The sequence below is a fragment of the Giraffa tippelskirchi genome, chromosome 2 (genome assembly GCF_054371585.1).
Source record: "Giraffa tippelskirchi isolate mGirTip1 chromosome 2, T2T-mGirTip1v1.2.pri, whole genome shotgun sequence".
In the NCBI taxonomy this organism is placed as follows: domain Eukaryota; kingdom Metazoa; phylum Chordata; class Mammalia; order Artiodactyla; family Giraffidae; genus Giraffa; species Giraffa tippelskirchi.
Window position 1 is genome coordinate 164436133 of NC_137276.1, and position 22760 is coordinate 164458892.

General features: G+C 49.9%; 1 protein-coding gene across 1 annotated transcript in view; it reads left to right on the forward strand.

Moving 5' to 3' along the window:
• Positions 1-22760, forward strand: part of MUC4 (mucin 4, cell surface associated) — a 53174-nt gene extending 30414 nt beyond the window's left edge. Inside the window, 22 exon segments of the mRNA XM_081573659.1 lie at positions 439-594; positions 1926-2056; positions 3942-4030; positions 6253-6454; positions 6615-6727; positions 7499-7618; positions 8171-8379; positions 9273-9363; positions 9781-9948; positions 10462-10563; positions 11204-11224; positions 11227-11436; positions 12545-12682; positions 14227-14408; positions 15926-16085; positions 17014-17100; positions 17103-17189; positions 17582-17655; positions 19128-19192; positions 19278-19513; positions 21168-21330; positions 22186-22760. Of these exon segments, the coding sequence (XP_081429785.1) occupies positions 439-594; positions 1926-2056; positions 3942-4030; positions 6253-6454; positions 6615-6727; positions 7499-7618; positions 8171-8379; positions 9273-9363; positions 9781-9948; positions 10462-10563; positions 11204-11224; positions 11227-11436; positions 12545-12682; positions 14227-14408; positions 15926-16085; positions 17014-17100; positions 17103-17189; positions 17582-17655; positions 19128-19192; positions 19278-19513; positions 21168-21330; positions 22186-22366 (2985 nt within the window). The 3' untranslated portion in view covers positions 22367-22760.

The window sequence follows — 22760 nt, forward strand, 5'->3', positions numbered from 1 at the left end:
TGGGTTAATGATTCCTCTCAGAGAGAGCTCTCAATGTAGTGAAAGCTACTGCAAGCGAATACTGATTGTGCCTTGGCCATGGACAAGACACTGTAGAAGGTCCAAATGTGGAGAAGCACACACCTGTCTTAAAGAGCCTCTTGTTGGACCCAGAGAGGTACAAATGGATGCAGGTAGTTGCACCATCAGAGCCAGTTTATGCTAAGAGATGCACAAGTTCAAGTTTAGAAGACTTGGGTTTCTGGGTCTTAACTATTCACTTCATAAACCCCAGATTTCCCTGAAGATTGATCTTCAGGTCACTAACTGAAAACATAAGCCTAGCGGGGGAAGGATGAGAGACATGGGTGGACTAAAGTGAGCAGAAAATGGGGGGTCCCTCAGGAGTATTGAGATGGGATCCTTATTTCCTTTTCCATATCTGCCTTCTTTTCCTAGGAATATGAGACTCTCTATGATGACTACAACACACTAGTGCAGAAGGTGGAGTCTTCAATTAATATGTTAACAAAGACCAGAAACTACAAAGCCAGGTGGACACTAAAGATCACGTGGGTCCATGTCCCCGCCTATCCTGCCCGGGTGACCATCAGGGTGAGTGGACCAGTGGGCAGTGTCCTGTGAATCACCTGGAAGTCAGGCATCCTAGAATCCTAATGGGGACCACTCTTCTAAACTCCTGTCTGAGTCAAGGACCAATGGCTGATTAGAGCACTTCCCTCCCAGCCCACCTCCCTGGCTCCCTATCCCCCATCCCCACCACCTCCAAACCCCCCTGCTCTGTCTCCTGAGCACTTACCACATGTCAGGGCTTTGCTTACGTACCTCACAGCAGCCAGAGCACTGGGTGTTAGAAGACTGAAACACGGAGCATGCAATTTCTGTAAGTAAAAAGGTGGCCGTGCTAAGTCATTTCAGTAATGTCTGACTGTTTGCGACCCTATGGACTGTAGCCTGCCAGGTTCCTCTGTCCATGGGAGTCTCCAGGCAAGAATACTGGAGTGGGTTACCATGCTCTCCTCCAGGGAATCTTCCTGATACGGGGATGGAACCTACGTTTCTTATGTCTTCTGTATTGGCAGGCAGGTTCTTTATCACTAGCACCACCTGGGAAGCCCCCCAAATGGCTGGCTATTGGCAATATTATATGGCTCAATCTAATGTTATTATACACATATTAGAGATGAAGAAGATGATGGTTAGAGAGGTTAAGCAACTGCTCGAGGTCACCCAGCTAGCAAATGACAAAGCCAGGCCTGGAACCAAGGTTTTTCTGACTCCAGACTCTGGCTCTTGGCAGAAAAGCATCCAATGAAATGCACGACAGAAAGAGGCCATGCCTCGTGCTCCCCCTAGCCTTCCCTCTGGGGCCTCACCACTCTGACAGTCACAGAGTTCTTCCTTGTGTCTGGTCTAAAGTCACCCATTTCTTTATTGGCTCAGCAAGTTCATTGCTTACTCACTGTGTAGAAGCACAGTGCTCGACACCTGCCTTCAGAGAATCTCCAGTCTCACCTGCATGGTCCTCTATGCTATTCAGGGTGAGGGGACATTTGGACGATATCCTTAAATATCCCAAAGGAAGCTCCTCAGGCCTCTCTCAGCTCTCTGAAGTCTTGGCTAATCTCTCTGGTTGCTGAAGCTTTTTCAGACAGTCCCTCTTCTAACAGGATTCCAACCCAGAATCCTTTACCTTTCCTCCCTGGAAAGAAGTCACAAAGAAGGCAAATCCACCACAGCGGATGCTTTGACAGTCAGGGTGGAATCTCTGCAGAATTCCAAACTTGCCTGTATTTTAAGCTCATGCCTTTGCTCTCGGAGGTCAGGAAAATGTGATGTGGGTGTTGGAGCGGGGGTGTGGGATGGGTGATGGGACACCCCAGATCTCTCACAGGCATCCCTGTTTGTCTCCAACCAACCCCCAGACCAACACCTACCAGGCCATCCTTTCCACGGACGGGAGCAGGTCCTACGCCCTGTTTCTCTACCAAAGCGGTGGTATGCGGTGGAATGCGACTGGGGGACCAGGCAACCCCGTCCTGATGGGCTTCTCCAGGTAGGACAGGGATGGGCTGGCAGCCCTGAGCAGATAATGGGAGGTGGTGCAGAGCAGGGCTTGCACTGCGCACTCACTCTGTCCCCCAGATCTGGGCAGGACTCTTCCTTGCCAATGCTTCTGACTCATGCTGATTCTGGTTTCCACTTCTTTCTGTTTCAAATGAAAAGATCCCACTTCACCCTGCCATTCCCTTTCCTATCCCAGTTCCTGTGTGTGGTGATAATAAATCCCAGAGTTTTGACTTCTAGGATTTCCATTGACATTAGCTGACCACTCTTGACTTGTCAAGTATCAGTCAACATTTATTACACCAAGTACTTAACAGACATTATTTCATTCGACAATCACAACCACCCCATGAAGGAGATACTATTTATTACCCATTCTGCAGGTAAGGAAACTGAGGTACCAATGGATGAGTCATTGCCCAAAGAGCTGGAAAGTAAGCGGCAAAGCAGGACGTTGAATACGAAATATAAGGCTGAAATCTGCCTTCCTGACTTCATTAAAACTTTTTATTTTATATTGGAATATAGCCAATTAACAATATCGTGATAGTTTCAGGTAGACAGCAAAGGGACTCAGCCATACATAAACACGTATCCATTCTCCCCTAAACTTCCCTCCCATCCAGGAACTCCCATCTAGAGTTCCCTGTGCTATACAGTAGGTCCTTGTTGGTTATCCATCTTAAATATACCAATGTGTACATGTCGATCCCAAACTCCCTAACGATCCCTTCTCCCCATCCTTCCTCCCTAGTAACCATAAGTTTGTTCTCTAAGTCTATGAGTCTGTTTTGTAAATAAGTTCATTTGTATCATTTCTTTTTAGATTCCACATACAAGTGATATCACACAATATTTTTCTTTCTCTGAATTATTTCACTCAGTATGACAATCTCTAGTTTCTGATGGGCTGAGAATTAACCTCTCACCCAACAGCACCAACAGCTTGTGTGGGGTCAGTGGCAAAGAGGGAGAGCAGAGAGATGGATGGGCTCTGGTTGCGGACGTGGGTTCCCAAGTGTGGGGATGGCTCGTTCTCTAACATGACAGTTTTCAACCATGGTGTTTGTGCTGTCAGTTGTGAAGTTCCCATGTAATCTGTTACTGGTAATTGCTGTATACGCTTTTCTCCTAGAATGTGTTCAGGATTGTCCCTATAATTATATTGCTTTCACTTGCTTTTGAATGTGCCCTGAAGGAGAAAGGAGTGGAATTATCTAACTAGCTAGGAATTTCGAACCATTCTGAGGGCACGCATGGAAGGTGTCATGCCCACCTGCGTCATCTGTCCCATGTCAAAGAGGAGAAAGGATCCGAGTGGCTGCTCTGAGGCATGACCCAGAGAGTCTGCAGGCTCCACTCTGGGGTTTCCTCCTTCCTGGAGCAGGGTTTAAGCACCATCCCCTGGGCAGAGGGGTGGTGTGGTGTGGGTGTCGGGTGGCACACACATTGACAGGGTCCTCCTAACTCGAAGACTAGCTCTTAATCTGCACCACCAACCATCCCCTATAGCACCGTCTCTCCAACATCTAGTTGAAGGAAAACTAACAGGAAGGAGGCCTGAGATGTTGCTTTCAATCCCTGTCTCAGGACCAGCTCACTGCAGTTTGAGCTCAGATGTGGGATAAATTAGGTCCTCCCACCCCTGCCCCATGTGCCTCCTCCCCTCTCCTGCTTAGCACAGTGGGTCAGTGATTCTGGCTGGCTGACTGACCACCTGGCTCCGATAGCTGACGGGCCAACTGATGATTGATGACTGGCTGGACAGAGTGGGTGACTGGTTGGTTGACTTGCTGGATGAATGAGCAACTGGCCAACTAAGGGGAAGGACTCTGTGTGTGATGAAGGCCAGATATTCTTTTCTTTGCCCACAGTGGAGATGGGTATTTCAAAAACAGCCAGTTGACCTTCCATCCAGTATGGGAGAAGTATCGTCCAGACCAATTCCTGGATTCCAACTCAGGTAAAAGCACCACCTTATCAGACTGGAGGGACTCAAGTCCTCTTCCGTCTCCCACTCTGTGTGCCATGACAGTCCTAAAAAGGCAGCTCCCGTGCATGTCCACAAAAGGGTGTTTCCACACCATCTGACCTCCCACAGGTGGGATCTGGACTGGGCACTGCCCAGGGAGCAGCATACCTTCTGCACCCTCTTCCAGTGCAGAGTGTCCTCCCTGGAATCAGCCCAAAGCCAGCAGGACTATGAGTGGGGGCTCAGATCCTGGACGTGAGGACATGGGTATGGCAGGAGGCGGGGACATGAATGGGCAGTTAGGACAAGTCTCCAAGTGTCCTGTCCCAGAGCTGGATGAGAACCACATGAGATCCCTTAATGGATCTACCAAGAGGAGTTCCAGGGGGTCTGACATCCATTCAATCACCATTTATTGAGTACCTGCTGTGTGCTGGACACTGTGCTAAGAGCCAGAAGTATGAAAAATTTCGAAAAAGACCAACTCTGTTTGTTCTCAAAGAGCTCTCACTTTGGTAAGAAGGCCAGTAATTTAGGCTCCATGGGCCTCCTCCATGACTTGTACTGTCTGGGGGCGCCAAAGGGAAAGAAATGACAGTTTCCAAAGTGTGATAGAACAAAAGACATTTTAGCATTAAAAATTAGATTAGAAATTAGAAATTTAGCATTAGAAATTAGCCATGTGGACCATGAAGCATAAATCCAGTTCTGTTTGTTCTGTGGCAAGAAATTCTGGTAAACATAAGCCAAGTCAGATCATTGGTGCCATCTGGTGGAGAAAGCTGTTCTATCAGATTTGTGGTGGTTTAGTCGCTCAGTCGTGTCTGACTCTTTGTGACCCCATGGACTGTAGCCCGCCAGGCTCCTCTGTCCATGGGATTCTCCAGGCAAGAATACTGGAGCGGGATGCTATGCCCTTCTCCAGGGGATCTTCCTGACCCAGGATTGAACCTGGGTTTCCTGCATTGCAGGAGGATTCTTTACTGACTGAGCTATGAGGCCTTAATCCTATCAGATTAAGGGCCTTCTATCCAGATGCCTCTGCTTGTGACATAGGGGGTGTAATGTGATTTTGTGTGTGTGTGTGTGTGTGTGTGTGTGTGTTGGGGGAGAGTATCTGGTGTGTTTCTCCTGATTGTGGAGAAAATACACAAACAGATATAAAAAATGACTATCCTTTTCAAAACCTTATCAAACTATAGTCATCTTGATGATTTCTTCTTTTGTGTGGGAATAGGATCAAAATCTAATACATTATGTCCTATTGAATTCTACTGTATTCTGGAGCTCTGTTTCTCACTCATGGCAGCTAGGGGGGCAGTAAATAACTTACAGTTAATTAAATGTCTGGGCTTCCCAGGTAGCGCTAGTGGTAAAGAACCTGCATTCAATGCAGGAAACATAAGAGACTCGAGTTCGATCCCTGGGTTGGAAAGACCCCCTGGAGGAGGACATGGCAACCCACTCCAGTATTCTTGCCTGGAAAGTCCCATGGACAAAGGAGCCTGTCAGGCTACAGCCTATAGGGTCGCAAAGAGTGGGGCACAACTAAAGTGACTTAGCACTCATGTGCACAATTAAAGGTCTATTTAAATTTCAAATGCTCTTCAGGGATTCTTCTCCCAGTTACCTCCCCTTTCCAAGGATGGCATCTGGGCACAGGGGAAGCTCCCCCAGTTTCATATTGTTGGAGCAGGTGTCTGCTTCACATGCCAGCTCCCCTGTGGCTGCCCAGCTGGCCTCTGAACATCAGCCTCTGTCCCGGTTGCTTTGGCCACTGGTATGTCTGTGCAAGTGTCTGAGCGTGTGGCTGGTGGCATCACTAACTGAGATACAGGGTGTATAATGAAGAACTGGTCTAGGGGGACTGGAAGAACTGGAGCTTAGAGTAGCAGGCAGGAGGGCGGAGAATGGAGTACACTGAAGCTTGGGCCAGGGTTTGGCTCTGAGTTGGGTACAGATGAGGTCTCTCTGCCCAGCACTTGTCCCAGGATCTCACCCTAAGATCCAAATTTAGGGTTCTGAAGCTCACATCAGAGGGACCTTTGGGGAAGAATCACAGCCAATCTGCATTTGGGCCCATCCCTGGAAGACTGTCCGGAGTGCAGGAAGTGGCACACAGAGGATGCACTGAGTTTTGCTTGTCCCTAAAGCTAAATAACAGCCCGTGGCCCCATGCCCTGGGATATCCCCTTCTTCCTTTGCTTCCCCAGGCCTCCGGGGGCTACAGATCTACAAGCTGCACAGAGAAGAAAAGCCCAATTACCGTCTCCAGTGTCTGCAGTGGTTGAAGAGACAGCCTCAGTGGCCCAGCTGGGGCTGGAACCAGGTCTCCTGCCCTTGCTCCTGGAACCAGGGAGTACTGGACTTAAGATTTCAGTCCATCAGCAGAGGTAACAGATCCTTCTGGTCTCTTGCAGCACTCCCACTGTCTCCATAAGCCCACTCACCCTCCCTCTGGCCATGCCTGATCTTTCCCTTTTGGGGCTCCCTCCGTTCCTCCCCAGAAACACCCCCGCGCCATAGCTGCCCCCACCACAGGCATCCTGGACCTGAGAATGTCTGGGCTTGTTGCAGGCAGCAGGCAGCTGTGCAGCTCCTCCTCCTGGCGTGGGGGCGTGTGCTGCCGCTACGGACCCTGGGGAGAGCTGCTCCAAGGCTGGAGAGTGCGGAGTCCTTGGCAACTTGGTAAGTGTGTCCATAGACAACTCAACCCCGCCTTTTCTGGAGCTTTCTGTCCTTCCCTATCAGGGACCAGCTTGGGCTCCATGCCAGCAATGGGACTAGCAGGATGAAACCTCTCGTCCCCATTTTCTACCTCCCCTCCATTTCCTGATCTTGTAACACCAGGAAGTTTCCAGCATCCCTTCCATCTGGCATCCTAGGGATTTCTGATTGAGTTCCTCTTGCCCTGTCTCCACTTGGCCCATAGCCCCAGCTGGTAGGGGCATCTTCCTAGAGAAGGGGCAGAGGCCTGGTCTGACCTCGTCAACCTGGATCCAGATTAGCAGGCTGTCTGGGGGAAGACATGGAGTCATCTCCTGCGGAGACCCTCCAAAGGAGCTAGAGGTGATGGAGTTGGGGGTGGGGATGGGGCCCAGGCGAACATGCGTGCTCCCCTCCTCCTCCCTGTAAAGACAGCGCCTCCTAGTCCCCAGACCACCAGCCACAGCCTCTCGCTCCCAGCACTTTGAGAGTGGTGGGTCTCAGCCCTCAGCCTTCAAGAAAGGAAGGACCCTGTGCCTGCCCACCAGGGGCTTTGCTACACATGTCTCCACCAAGCCCACAAGGGAGATAGTAACTGGTCCATGGCCTAAAGTCATTGAGCAGAGTGGGATCTGAACTCATGTGGGCCTGACTTCCAAACCACATCCTTGTTGCCCTTATCATCCTGCCCAAACCTCCCAGCTGGGTCCTGCAGGTCCTCCATCTCCACTAACACACTGCTCTTCTACACAGACCAAGAACTGGAGCTGCAGAACTGGTGTTGCCATTTCAACAGCAAGCCCTCCTTCTGCGCGCTGTACCAGCAAAGGCGGCCCCCCGTCAGCTGCGCTGGGTACCAGCCCTCAAGGCTCGGTGAGGCTGCTGGGGCCCAGCCCTGGGGCAGAGCCTAAGTGGAAGACCTAGAGAGCGATACACTCTTGGAGTCTGAACGGGGACAGCACAAGCTTCCTGGGGCAGGGCTGTAGTCACAAGGGAAGATGGAGGTGTATGCGGAGTGTGGCAGAGGAGGGACTTCACCCATGGCCTTGGGGAAGGGGGAGGTGTGGTGGATCAGGGGCTAATGAGAAGAAGTGGATGGGATAGGGGCACACAAGCACAAGAGGACTTTGGGGGAGAGTTAAATGCTCCCCGAGCACCTCCCCAGGCTGAAGTCTCCCAGGCCCTTCTTTCCCTGTCTACCCCGCCAATGTGTTCGTTGCTCAGTCGTGTCTGATTTTTTGTGACCTCATAGATTGTAGCCTGCTAGGCTCCTCTGTCCATGGGATTCTTCAGGCAAGAACACTGGAGTGGGTAGCCAATCCCTTCTTCAGGGGGATCTTCCTGACCCAGGGATCGAACCCAGGTCTCCTGAGTTGCAGGCAGATTGTTTATCACCCCGCCAATGCAGTACCTCCTTTTTTCCAGCCTGGATGGTTGGGGACCCCCACATCACCACCTTGGATGGTGTCAATTACACCTTCAATGGCCTGGGAGACTTCCTGCTGGTCCGGACCCAGGACAGAAATTCCTCCTTCCTGCTGCAGGGCCGCACCGCCCAGACCCGCTCAGCAAATGCCACCAACTTCATTGGCTTTGCCGCTGAATACCGTTCCAGCAGCCTGCACCCTATCATGGTGAGATGGAGCGGGGTCACTCCTCTTACACGGAGCCTTTAACTCAGGGACCTTCAGCTGGAGACTGAGGCCCAGGTGGAAAAAGAGAAGGAGGAAGGGAAGGGCTAGAGGCAGTGAGGACGCATCCTGCCAGTACAGTGGTTCAAATCAGGAGTTTGGGATTAACAAATACACACTACTATAAATAACATAGGCCTTCCCTGGGTGGCTCAGCGTTAAAGAATCCACCTGAAATGCAAGAGCCACAGGAGACGCGGGTTCGATCCCAGGGTTGGGAAGATCCCCTGCAGGAAGGCATGGCAACCCACTCCAGTATTCTTGCCTGGAGAATTCCATGGAGAGAGGAGCCTGGCGGGGCTACAGTCCATGGGGTCACAAAAGTTGGTTACATAGATAACCAACAAGAACCTACTGTATAGTACAGGGAACTCAATATTTTGTAATAACCTGTAAGAGAAGAGAATCGGAAGAATTACATATATATATATATTCTATATATGTATGTATGTTTGAATTTCTGTGCTGTACACCTGAAACTAACATGATTTTGTAAATCAACTGTATTTCAATATAAATAAAGAGTCAACCCTGGAAACATAGGCTTAAGGTCCTGTGAGACTGAAGAAACAATGTCCAGCACCTTGTATTCCTTAGAGTAAAATAGGGATAATAATATTATCTACCTCACAGGGCTGTTGTGAGATTTAAAAGCTAATCTCTGAAACGCACCTTGCTCAGAGCCTGGCCCAAGCCAAACACCCTCATGCATGGTAGCTAGCATCATCTCATGGTCACACTCCCCATCACTTTACCCATTGTCCAAACCCCAGGCTCCTTCCTCTGTTTCCGGCCCCGTGAAGGTTGGGCTGAGGTCTCTACCAACTCCCTTCCAGGTTCAATGGCTCCTTAAGCCCAATAACACAATCCAGGTTTGGCTCAATAACCAGATCGTAGGAATTGTGACTAATGGTGAAGATGCAAAATGTAGGCTGGGCCTCTCCTGCCTCCCTGGGTCAGGATCGAGGGGGGCCCAGCATTGCGGAGCAGGGTGCTGTGGTGGAGAGGCAGTGGTCTTGGGGCGGAGCAGCATGGTCATCACCCCACGGTCCCTCCAGCAGCCGTGCCGGAGCAACTTCTTCATTGGAGTTAGGCCTTAAACTTCCCTCTTCATGTCTCTCCTTCCTCTGGGGCCTCATCCTCAGCTCCCAGGGAGAAGAGGGTGGGATGGGCCACGAGCATGTCCTGTGAGTGCGCTTTGTGGTCACTAGAGAAGGATGGTGCCGGGCATCTCCCAGCTGTTTTCAGTCTCCTCTCTGCATTTTTAAATTTTACTGCTGACAAGTCCTGTGCCTCTAGGGCTCCAGCGCTGGCTTTTTCCTCATTTGTCTCCCAACATTCTAGACAAGGAGATCTTCAACAGCTCTGCAGTCATAATGACCCACTACGGCTCCACGGTATCAGCCAGTTTCGATGGTGCTGTGGCCGTCTCCGTGCTCGCTATCTCCAACATCCTCCACATCTCCTGCAGCCTTTCGAAGGAGTATCAGAACCACACTGAGGGCCTCATGGGTAAGGAGAGGGCAGCACTCTGCCTCTGCAGCAGAGCTCAGATCCCCAGCCCACAGGCAGCTTCCCCTCCAGTACACCTGTGGACATCCCGAGTAGAGTTTTCCTTTCTCAGTGGAGGAGGAGGTGGGACCTCTTCAGGGGCCTTTGAGACTCACTTCCTATCCTCCCTAAGCTGCAGGCCCAGGGCAGCTGAGGGGCCACTGAGGATGGGCTCTGGAGAGCACTGGGCCTGCAGCCACCCTTCCCCTCCCTCCCTCCCTCCCTCGGGCTTCACACCCTCCTTACATCCCCCTCATTCCCTCCCTTCTTTCTCCACTTCCTCTTTTCCCTGAAGCAGAGGGCAGGCTCTGAGGTTATAGTCCTCTCCCCTCCTCCTGAGCAGAGAGCAGATGCAACCGAAAGAGGCTTCCCAGGCCCCCTACTCCTCCCCACATCTCCCTGTGCCCTGTTGGATGCTCCCTGGGGAAGGGAGGGCCACCTCCCAGGGTTGCTGAGTCCTGCTCTGCCCCTCAGGCTTCTGGAACGGCAACCCAGATGACGACTTCAGGATGCCCAATGGCTCCACCATACCGAAAGGGAGCTCCGAGGAGATGCTTTTTCACTATGGAATGACCTGTGAGTCTGGGCCTCAGGGTCTTTGAGCAGATGGGGTGGGTCTCAGTTGAAGGAAGCTGCTGTACGTCTCCCTCAGGCCTGTGGAAACGAGACCTCTGTCCTTCATGAGAGAGGAGTAGAAGGGAAGAGACCTCGGGATGCTGGTGCCACCTCAGCTTTGTCCCCTCCACCCCAGATTTGTCCCCTCCATTCCCATCCCACCCATCGTCTTTCTACCCAGAAGAGAAGATGAGGGAGGTGGGTGGCCCTCACTCCCTAGAGAGGGGATTTCCAGACTTAGAATCTGGAAGTCAGTCTGTCCTCCCCAATCCCAAACTATATAAAGTGAGGGTAAGGGTAGACATAGGTGGCACTAGTGATAAAGAATCTGCCTGCCAGTTCAGAAGACGTAAGATATGGGGGTTCCATCTCTGGGTTGGAAGGATCCCCTGGAGAAGGGGCCTGGCAACCCATTTCAGTATTCTTGCCTGGGGAACGCCATGGACAGAGGAGCCTGGTGAGCTATAGTCCATAGGGTCACAAAGAGTCAGACGTGACTGAAGTGACTTAGCACACAGCACACACAAGGGGTAGACACAACAGTATATAGCTGGAGTCCCACCCTGGTGCCACCACTATTGAATCACATAATATGTTTTAGGGAAAATCAACGGAACAAGCCTTTTGGCAAGAGGGACGACCATTTGCCTTCCAGCTTCACCCCTGTCTTCCTTTCACAATTGCTGCGAAACACATCCTTGAATAAAAATTTGACCTCTTCTTGTGATGGAGATGATCAATGCATCTTCGATGTCCTGGCTACAGGAAGCGAAAACCTTGGAAAGGACACTAGGGCGATATTTAGAAACTACCAGCAAATGAACACTACCCTGAGTAAGTGGTGTGAGGCCCGGGGAGGCATGTGCAGAGTTAGGGCACAGATAAGGGGACGCCCTTCCATGACACTCCTTTGAGCGACACATTCATAAAATTTAACAGATTCTTTTGCTCAAGCTATTGCTCCACTCAAACCCTCCTATGACTCCTCAGCTCACTCTGTCCTTAATGATGACCTTCAAAGCCCTATCCAGTCTGACCCCATTGCCTCTCCGAACTCTTCTCCTAGGACTTCCAGCCCCACTCCCTCCACACCAGCCCCACTGGCTTCTTTGTATTCCTCAGACATGCCTGGCTCCCTACCAACTCAGACTGCATGTGCCGTTCTCTTTGCCTGGAACACTTTGCCCCAGGGTGCCTGGCAGGCTACCCCAGGTCCCTGGTACCCCTCACCTCCTTCCAGTTTCTATTCAAATGTCACCTTCTCAGCAGTGCCTTTCTTGGCTAATCTGTCTAAAATTTCACATTCACCCACACTTCTTATTTGCCTTCCCTGTTTTGTTTTTCCTCCTTAACATCTATAACTGTCTATTAGTTAATAACATATTTTCTAATTTTCATAGGAATCTTTTTTTATTATTTGTTTGTTGCAGCATCCTTACTACGTAGAACAGTGCCAACCATAGGGTAGGTGCTCAATAAATATTTGTTAAGTGACTGGCTGAAAGAATGAATGAATAAACAACGAAATGGAAATAGCAGGGCTCCAAAACACAGAGACCAGTTGAAAGGTTACACTCCCTCTCTATTCCTTACAAACACAATGCCCATGATGTTACCCTCATGGTTTTCAGTCCTCTTCCAAATGTAAAACTCCTCAATAGTCTGAACAACCCTGTCCTCTGATTCACTTCGTATCACGCCCAGCATAGCATTCTGATCAGGAAAGAACTTGAAATAAATCCTGTTTGGGGAGAAGGTTGGGTAATACAACTGCAGCCTGATCTTCACGGGTTTGTGAGCCAGTGCACAGAGTAACTCCTGTTTCTGTAGATGGGTCCCAGCCCGAGGAATGTCTCCCACAAGCCAGAGGACTGGAAAGAGATAGCCCAGAAGATAAGGGAGTATCCCACCTTAAACCCCACATCCCTTCTTTGTGTCTCAGATCGGTACCCACCTTCTATCAAGGGTCCTGATGTGATAAAAGCCTACATGGGACAGACCACATTGGTTAATTACACCAGCAATGCTAAGGACATCACATTCACCCTCAGAGAAAACTGTACGGACTTCAAGCTCTTTGGTAAGAACGCTTGGCTGGGGGTTAGCGGATAAGGTCAGAGTCAAACTTAGGGTAATTTTGCATTATTATATCCTGTGCAACTTCATGTCACTTCTTCACTGGAATATCCAAGACCAGCATTTCTTAGGAATGAGGCTGTAATTCAGATAGGTGCCCCACCCCCCATCCCCAGTGAATAACAGTGATGGGCTTATGGAGATTTGGCCAGCTAGCTAGATTGCCTCTGGGCATATACAACTTATTCAAAGACTCATTTCATCTCAGTCTTGAAATATGTTATCATCTTCATGTAATCAACAAATTATTAGAATAAATATATCAATTAACAGGTACTAAATTTAAAACATTGCCTATCTATTAAAAGAAGGATATCATATGGAACAAGATTTAAAGAAATACAAAACCTTTATTTGGTCCATTTCTCACTATTTTTATGTTTGTCAACCCTGTTTACCTCACTTTGTCTCTCCTTGTCTGCTTTTCTGTGCTTGGGTCAAGGAAAGCTTCATCTTTCTCTCACCGGAATGGTGTGAAGACCCCATTTCAGGCCTGTAACCATGATCTGGCTCAAGAGTCAAAGCCCAGAGAACTCCCTGGCAGTCCGGTGTTTCACTGCCATGGGGCTGGGTTCAAACCTGGTTGGAGAACTAAGATCCCACAAGCTGTGCGTGGCCAAAGGAAAACAAAAAGAGTCAAAGCCCACAGCATGCAGCTTGCCTTCTGTTGCCAGCACTAATTAAGCTGGTGACTGTTCTTTGCTAAACCAAAGCCCTTGGGGACCTTATTCTGAACTCTGAACACCTCTTTGACTCACTTGCTTTCTGTATGCCTAAGAAGGGACTGCTTTGGTTGCACCCTGTTGCTCTACATGGCATCCTCCCAGGTGTCAGATTAATGGCACCAGGAAATTTTCCCGTCCACTTGGCTCCTGTCCTGAAGAGTGATGGCCTGGAAGTTACACTTGTCTGTTCCCTGCTGTCAACTCTTCTCAATCTACTGTTTTCAGGAGACGTTCTTAAAAACACAAGACAGGTTGGATCAGAAGAGTCCTTATTGAAAAGTAGCAGTGTTTCACTGTAGTCTGCTGTCTAAAGCTGGCTGGCCAAAATTCTAGGGGATGAGGGCAGTGAAATCAGGGTGGGGGTGGGGCTGTTGTGAAGCTGAAGTCAGTTTGGCCTGCAGTTTAGCCTGGGGAAGGGTTGGGAGGTTGGGAGGAAGAGTTGGGAGGATCCTGGCCTTCATCCTCCAACCCCCTTCTGATGAACCATTCTGGTGCAAGCCCAGGGGTCCCTTCAAGGGGTGGGGCAACTGCCTTCTCCTTGTGGAGTGCTGCCCCACAACCACTGAGTTGGGCTGGAGTTACACTCCAGTTTGGAGTGTAATCAGGACCACCCCAGGAAACTAGCCTTGCTCAAGGAAACGCCAGAGAAGATCAGAGGGGTGGTCTGAGAGGGGTGGGGGAATCCAGCATCCGCACCTGAGGTATCAGACAGCAGAGCAAATGGGGCTCCCAACTCTCAACGATCTCATCTTCCTTGGGACAGAGAATGGGACATTGCTATGGACACCAAAGCTGCTAGAACCATTTACTCTGGAGATTCTAGCAAGCAGTGCCCAGGGCAGCTTGTCATCTGTACTCAAGCCAAGGACAGTGGTCTGTGAGTGCAAAGCAGAGAGCCAGTGTTTGTACAACCAGACCAGCTGGGTGAGCAACTCCTCCCTGGAGGTGAGTGTTAGAGAATGGACTAGGGGCGGTTTCCCTGTGGAGGGGAAAGGAAGTAGGAATTGAAAGGATGTTGTCCTTCAGCCCCTTTGTGTCAGGTGTGTGTTGGGAGGGGGGTAGTAAGTAGAGCAGATATCAATCTCGGGTCACAAACTTACGAAAGTATTCGAAAGAACTTTCTTTAAAGCTTGTAGCTCAACTGAATTTTTATCTCCCAGCTCTCATTTTGCCAGGTTGGTAGGAAACTTCCACCTCCAGCTTTCTTGGAGTTTCCCAGTTGTTTCCAGCTCCATGGTTCTGGAATAAGACAGTGAAACATGAGGTAGGAAGGTGCCTATGTAGTCCCTGGGCCTGAGTCTACACAGATCCCAGCTCTAAGGGCCCTCCCTTCAGGCTCCGTGGCTTCTGTGCTTTGCTCAGACACAAGAAATCTCCTGTAAGTTGGCTTAGGGTCCCATCTGCATAGAAACACTGCATAGCCACTTTTTTTTGGGGGGGTGGGTCATTTTCACAATATTGGGAAGAGAAGTACAAATTCCCTCTTAGTCCCCCCAAACCCTTCTTTTCCACTTTTACTCTCTTCCTCCAATTGAAAGAAGCATCTCTTTTGCAGTTTGGAGAAAATCCTTCTCCATGCAAGTTTCTAGCCAAGATATCTGGCCTAAGTCATGAATTTAGCCCCATCTCTTTTGTTTTTTCTTGTCACTTTTGAGGGGAGCCAGAAAGGAAAGTGTTTGGCTGGCAATACCCCACCACCCACTATCTCTTTCACGTCTTAACACATACACACCCTCCTCCTGAAGCATGAGCAGAGAATCCCCACTTGAAAGGACCGAGGTAGAGGAGTCCAGAAGGCAGAAGAAGAAAAAAATACAGATTGTGGTGGGGAGGGGAGGGGAAAGAGATTAAAATCCCTACAGTATTTTAGATATCCCAAGATACATGGTCTTGGCAGTAGAAAGTGTTGAAGGATTCCATTTCAGGGAGTTTTTAAGCATCATCTAGTAGAGGAGATAGAAAAGACAGATGTGAGCTTGATGACAGTCTGGTTGGTTCCCCTCCCTGTGCCCTTGTTCTAGTTACTGCTTGCTCTCACCATGCTCAGCAACAAGTCTTCTCGGTTGGGAGTCAGCAAGGGAAGGGAGAGCAGCAAACTGGCTTACATGGGATCCAGTATTCCAGAGATAGCGGAATATTTTTTTAGCCACTGTCTTACTCTAGACAGGATTTCAGGCAAGGGGATTTGCTGTGAGAGGGAAGAGGCTGGGACGCCGGGGCAGGGGCCGGGCACAGAGCTCAGGATGGCCCAGGGAGGCCGCATGGCCTGGAGGACAGCCTGCCTTTGACAGGGTGGGTGGGCCCAGGGCCTGTTTGAGAAGGTGGTCAGTGGATACCAACATAATTAAGACAAGGACTCGGGATCCATGGGTTTTCAGACCAGCGGGATGGGTTGCAGCAACACCCCAGAAACCCTTAATGGTCCAGCTCCTGGCCACCCAGTGATCAGCAACTCGTTCCAGACAGCAGACTGCAAATGTGATGAGAATACCTTTGGCCGCTACTGCAACTACTCCAAGGACCCCTGTGACGAGCAGTGCCTCCTGAATGTCAAGTGCATTTCTGGAAAGGGCTGTGAGGCCTGCCCCCCGAACCTGACGGGGGATGGACGTCACTGTGCATGTGAGCTGGGAACAAGGCCTTGGCAGGAGGAGGTCTGGGGATGGGTGACGTCTCGACGGTGGGCCTAACACAGCTGGGCAACTTTCCAGTGAGTCTTTAGCATGTTTAGTGCAGGTAGGTATGGGTAGGAGGTGAGGTGGGTATTATAGGTGTGAAGCTGAAGGAGAAGAGGTTGTACAAGCATGGGGGAAGCATCAGAGCAGAGCAGCTCTGAGGTACTGTTGGGGGACACCCAGGGCAAGAAACTGAAGATGGCCTGGAGAGGGGAGGAGACTTCCAGCAGCATCCAGAGAACCAGAAGCCAGTGGGGGTGGGCCCTCAGGCTCCTGGGAATTTTCAGATATGCCAGGCCCAGGGTCTGTGCATTTCCCCAGTCAGGGGCAGGGGCTGCTGTGGGCATCTGGCAGCATGGGTGCCTCATCTTCCCTTTGAGTCCTCCCTCCACCATCTGTTCCTTGACCTCTGAGCCACCAGAGTCACTACAGACATCACGGTGAGGCTTCCACTAAGCCCCTGAAGTGCCCCAGTGAAATCTAGAGACCACTACATCTTTGGAGCAAAGACCAGAGAGGGTAGAACCACAGCCTCACAATTGCAGAAAAGGGGACTGAGGTGCAGAAAATGGGCTGGTGGGCTTTCCTGAAAGACGGTCCTTTCAGGGGACCGAGGGAGGGTCTGATAAACACTCCATTCCCTCAGCGGAAGTGAGAGAACCCTTACCTGGCAGAGAAAAAAAGGGTTGCCTGGCAAAGAAATGTCTGGAAAAAGAAGGATAGTTTGGGGTTCAGAGTGGCCCACAAACAGAACACAGTTTAAGCGGGCTTTGCGAGAAAGAAACCTAGCCTGTCCTGGGAGCAGCTTTCCCTCGGCTGGGGCCTGCCCCCTGCTAACTAGTGTGGTGCTGCTGACCTCTCGGCTCCTCCTGCAGCTCTGGAAAAACCCTTCCTCTGTCAGAACAAGTCCTGCCCTGACAACTACTGCTACAACAATGGCCTCTGCTCCATCTCCCACACTCTGGCCAGCCCGTCTGCACCTGCCCCCCAGCCTTCACCGATGCCCGCTGCTTCCTTGCTGGGAACAATTTCACTCCAACCATCCATCGAGGTTAAGACCAGATCCTCTGCCATTCCCACTTCTCTCGCCTTGGGTGAAGTTGGGAGACTCCAGAGGCCAGGCTAAGTCCCTCAAACCCACAGGACAGAGCTCCAGATTTCCCTCAGGTGGTGGTAGATTGTAGGATATGGGAGCTAGTGGGCTGTGTGGCAACTGTCACAGCGGGAATCGCCGCCTGAGCGGTCTGCTGAGAAAAGATTGAAGGTGACCTCACAGCTCAGCACAAGTCAGGGGACCCTTGACCGTAGTCCAGCATGCACTAGGGTGAGGGTCAGCAGACTTGGCCGCTTCTTCTGTGACCTTCTGTCAGTGTATGATAGGGTGGTCTCCCTGGGCTGGGTAAACCTGTGAGGTGATTATGAATCTGCTTTTCCCATCTCCAGAACTTCCTTTAAGGATCATCCAGCTCTCCCTCATTGAAGATGAAAATGCCTCCCAAGCAGATGTCAACATCTCGGTCAGTGCTGCAGGCCAGTTCTGGGTGGGGGGTGGGCGTTGGCAGATTCAGGCAAGGTTTTAGCCCTGGCTTGTGCCTTCTGAGTCTCAACATCCATCTGGATTCTACTGCCAGAGGAGGCAGGAGCCTCTTGCTCCAGGGAAGCCTGAGGGTGAGGAAGGCAGGAAGGCCCAGGATGAAGATTTCCAAGAAGGGTGGAATGGCCAACTCGTAATGAGTAGAGTCCAGGGTGACCGGGTCAACACAGCCTCTCCTTCTGAGCATCCCTCGGGACCTGCACTTGGATATTATATGGAAGAAACAGAGAGGGCATTTCACATCCGGGAAACCTTCCTTGATTTCCCTGAGGGGCTTCCTCTTCTTGGCTCCCATGCCCTAGTCCATTGCCCAATCACAGGCACAGTAGCACAGTAGTTATTACTGAGGCTCTAGAATCCTGCCGCTACTGCTGCTCAGTCGCTTCCATCGTGTCCGACTCTGTGCGACCCTATGGACTGTAGCCCGCCAGGCTCCTCTATCCATGGGATTCTCCAGGTAAGAATTCTGGAGTGGGTTGCCATTCCCTTCTCCAGAGGATCTTCAACCCAGAGATCGAATCCACGTCTCCTGCATTGGCAAATGTATTCTCTACCGCTAAGCCACCGGGGAAGCCCATATAGAATCCTAGCTGGACTCAAATCCTGGTACTACCACTCACTAGAGCAGGTATAATGATGAGACAAATTGTTTGACCTTCCATCTGTAAAAATAGAAATGATTATAGTACTTAGGTCAATGGTTTGTATGAAGGTTTAATGATTATGTAAAGTGCTCGTTTCAGTGCCTAGAACACAATGTGTTAAAAAAAGATTATCCAAATAATTATTACTGCTGCTATTACTACTACAGCACTCTACACACTGTTTGGTAAACTCCGTTGACATTTGTCTACTGAGCCACACTATGGCCTTTGAGAATGGACTGTTCCTAAGTCATACTGACATCCCCCGCACCTGACTGTCCCCTAGGTCTGGCTAAATATGATCGATGTTCAATATACACTTGGGGAGAGAATGAATGGGTAAGTCAGGAATTAGAGGCAAGTTAGGGGCTCTTCATTGAAAGTCCTTCACTCACCAACAAACTTCTATTAAGCAGGGATGTGTGCCAGTCACCAGACTAAGCTGGGGTGTGGGGATGAAGAAGCGATAAGAAACATTCTGGTGGTCCAGTGTCCTCATATTCAAAGAAGGAAATAAGGAGTTCCCTGGTGGCGTAGTGGTTAGGATTCCGAGCTTTCACACCTGTGGCCTGGGTTCAATCCCTGGTCAGGGAAATGAGTTCCTGCAAGCCGAGGGGCTCCGCAAAAAAAAAAAAAAGAGAGAGAGAGAGAGACAGGGATGAATAAATTCATTAAAGTGGGAAGGGTCTTCTCTGTGGACTGGGCCTCACCCTTGCTTCCACTCCCCACCCAACCCCCATCTCTGCCCTAGGTGGCCTATAGACTGAAGAACCTGGAAGTGCGGGCCTTTCTCTGGAACAGACAAGTGGATCAAATGTAAGCGGGACTGTCCCTGCCTGGTCCCCGGGTCCTCCCCCAAACTCCTCTCCCCTTGGCCCCTCACTGTGCCCCTCCCATACAGTAAACCCTCAACAGCACCAGCCTCAGGAAGCTCTCATCACCACTGGAACATCAGCTCTGAGTTCCAGTACCACCCTGAGGGCCCTGTCATTGACTTCCTGAACAACCGGCTGCTGGATGCAGTGGTGCAGGCGTTCTTATACCCGGCTCCCCAGATGAGGGGGAAGAGTGGGGGGCCCAGGAACAACGTGGCCTTCCACTCCATCTCCAGGAAGGACGTGTACAGTGTGATGGCTCGTGAGTCACTATTTGGGGGATAGCTCCTGGGAGAGGTGAGGGGGAAGGTAGACAGTGGGAGCCTGTCACAGGTCTGCAGCCCACACAAACCCGTGGCTGAAATGTATTCTACAGTGGGCCACAGATAAGAAGCAAGTCAATTTCGTTTTTTTTGTTGTTGTTGTTTGTAATTTTTAAGAGAAATTGTGAACATTTTACCCACTAGCCTTCTAGATTCAAGAACAGGAGCACAAAGTACTACTTGGTGAGTCCCCATGTGTATAATCCCCAACTGCTGCTTTCCATTGCTGCCAAGGGTTTTCTCTCTCTAAAACTGTTAATGATTTGGTTAAAAGGCCATTGCACTTTATAAACATAAATGAAGACATTCTTTCTGCCTTTGCCCCTCAACTGGAGATAGTAAGTTGAAAGCTGGAGACCTGGCCCAGGGGCAGAGAGACTCCCTTCCTGAAAAAGTGTGACCCTCTACAAAAGCCATCCCCAATCCAGGTCTCAGTACTCCCACCTGGAAAATGAGATGGGATTTCTGAGGTCCCTTTCAACTCTGACAGCCCCTAATTATGCTGGAACAGGAATAAGATAGGTTGGCAAACTTGCCAGAGAACGAAAGAAATAGCTCACCCTATCTTTTGAAGTCAGGCAGAGAACCGGCAGGGACTATGCCAAACCCAACAGAAGCTGCTGTTACTCGGATCAAACAAGAGCTTCTTCTAGAATCCAGGCTAAGCTTCCTCCCTCCCAGCAGCAAAAATTTGAAATCCTCCAAACTACTATGTGTGTGTTTGGGGATGGGAGGAAGTAGGACTGGGGATAAGGGAATAACTACTCCAGACCTGATTGACTTTTAGTACCAAAAACAAACAAAACCCCACAATTTTTATGATACAAATACAATATGTTTATTATAGAAACTTCAGGAAACACAGATTAACAAAAAGAAAAAAAAAATCACCTATAATCCCAAACCCCAGAGACAAATCCATTTGCACATATTCTTTTGAACTTTCTTGTATGCGTAGGAACATTCACACATAGCAATTTATTTATTTTTTTTACGATAAAAGGATCAAGTCATGCCTAATATTTGATAACCTCCTCGTTACTCAAGTAATTGTGAACATAATGCCTTGTCTATTGTATACACATTCCATTTGATATTTTATAACATACATGCTATATTTTAAACAGAATGTTATACTAATAGTGACCATTTATTGAGGGTTACTGTGTCTGGCACCTACTGAGTACTCTGTATATATTATCTCATTTAAACATCTAAGCAAGGTAGTTTCCTTTTAAAAATAAGGAAACTGAGGTTGAAAGAGTTAAGAAATATCTTCTAAATCACACAACTAGTTAGCAGTAGAGTTTGAGTTTCAGTTCAGTCTGGCTGACTTCAAAGCATATGCTCTTAACCGATGCATATCTAGAGCTTATCAGTTGCACAATATGCTTTGTTTAACAAAACCACTCTCATGAAACATTGCTGCTCTTATAAACCATGCTGCTCTGAACCTTCATGAACATATGTAGTTTTCCTGTGGTTTCCAGTTATGTCTCAGGATTAAGTGCCTGAACATGCAATTCTTCATCAAAAAGATATAAGCTTGCTGTTAATCAGTTGTTTCCCATGTTCATTTGTGTCCTACCCGAGTGAATGTGAGCATGCTGGCAACTTACTTGCAATGCAATGGCTACAAGGACTACTACCTGGTCTACAGCCCCCGGGGTGGCTTCACCTGCGTGTCCTCCTGCAGTCAGGGCTACTGTAAGCACGGAGGCCAGTGCCAGCACCTGCCAGATGGGCCCCGCTGCAGGTACCTCATGGTGTCTGAAAATTAGGATGATTCCCTTTGCCACTGAGAGAACGGGGATCAGAGAAAAGGGGAAATGGAAAAAAATGTGTGAGTGCCCACAGTGGGTGGAGAATAAAGATAGTATATAAAGATAGTATATTACCTCTACAACTCAGACCAGCTACTGGGGGGCGGGGGGGGGTATTATGCCCATTTTAAAGATGAGAAAACTGCAGCTTAGAGAGGATAAGAAACCCAGTAAGTTAAGTAGCAGGATCCGGGCTCCAAAGCCAAACCCTTACACGTGATTTTACTTCTTTGGGTGGACAGACTGCTGTCTCCTGGTGGAAATGGAACCCTCTGTCTTGGGTCTAGACCCGGCCCTCCTTAAGATTATCACTCAAGGGTGGTCTCTCAAACTTGCGCCCTTTGTCCTGTTGCTTCATCACCAGTAGTGAGCCCAGCGCACTGAGCCAAAGCCCTACTAAGGAGAAGGGCAGCGCCACCTGGGCCCTCTAGCACAAGAGCGCCCTCCGGTTTCGCTTGTCCCCACTACACTTGCAGATACACCCAGCCCGCTCCGCTGCCCCAGGCTAGGGGCAGGGCTGGGTTTGTGTCTGCGCATGCTCACCTGCGGCCAGCCCCGCCCCCTCCCTGCGGTCCGGGTAGGACGGACCTTCTGTAAATTCACCCCCACGGCTGCCTGGTTTGCCCAGTGGTCTTCCATCAGCTGAGCAGCAGGGCTGACTCCACTCGTCCCCTAGAGGGGGGGCCCAGCCTGCCTGGAAAACCTCCTCCTTGGCAGGAGAGGAGGGATGGGGAGGATCAGCGCCAGCCTCCTCCCCTGCTGACCACGTCCCCTCTCTCTGTACCCAGCTGTGTGCCCTCCTCCATCTACACGCCCTGGGGCAAGCGCTGTGAGCAGCTGAGCATGAAACGTGGAGCCTTCTTCGGGATCCTCTTCGGGACCCTGGGCGCCCTCTTGCTGCTGGGGGTCGCGGTGTTTGTGGTCCTGCGTTTCTGGGGCTGCTCCTACCCGCTGGACTCTGAGAGCTGAGGCCTCGCCCCAACACGAACACGGGCGGCTGTGGCCTAGGATACCTCCGGACCCACACTATCTTCACCTGCACACACTTTCAGGCATCGTGCTTTTGGGATATTGGAAAAAGGAAGGTGACTGATGACGAATGATTAATGGGAATGAATAATAAAGTCAAGACCACACCTTGTCAGGGCAGAAGACACAGAGGCTGACAGGAAGAGGTCATAAAGATCTACTATATAAATAGATGGCTTCTCACGCAGACCTACCCGCAGAGAGGACATCAACCTACAGAAACACAGCAGTCACATATCAGAGTTGATGAGGTGATGGCTCTAAATTAAAAACCAAAAACATTTGCATACAAAACTCTCCAGTTCACTTCTAATTAAAGCCTATTTAAATAAAA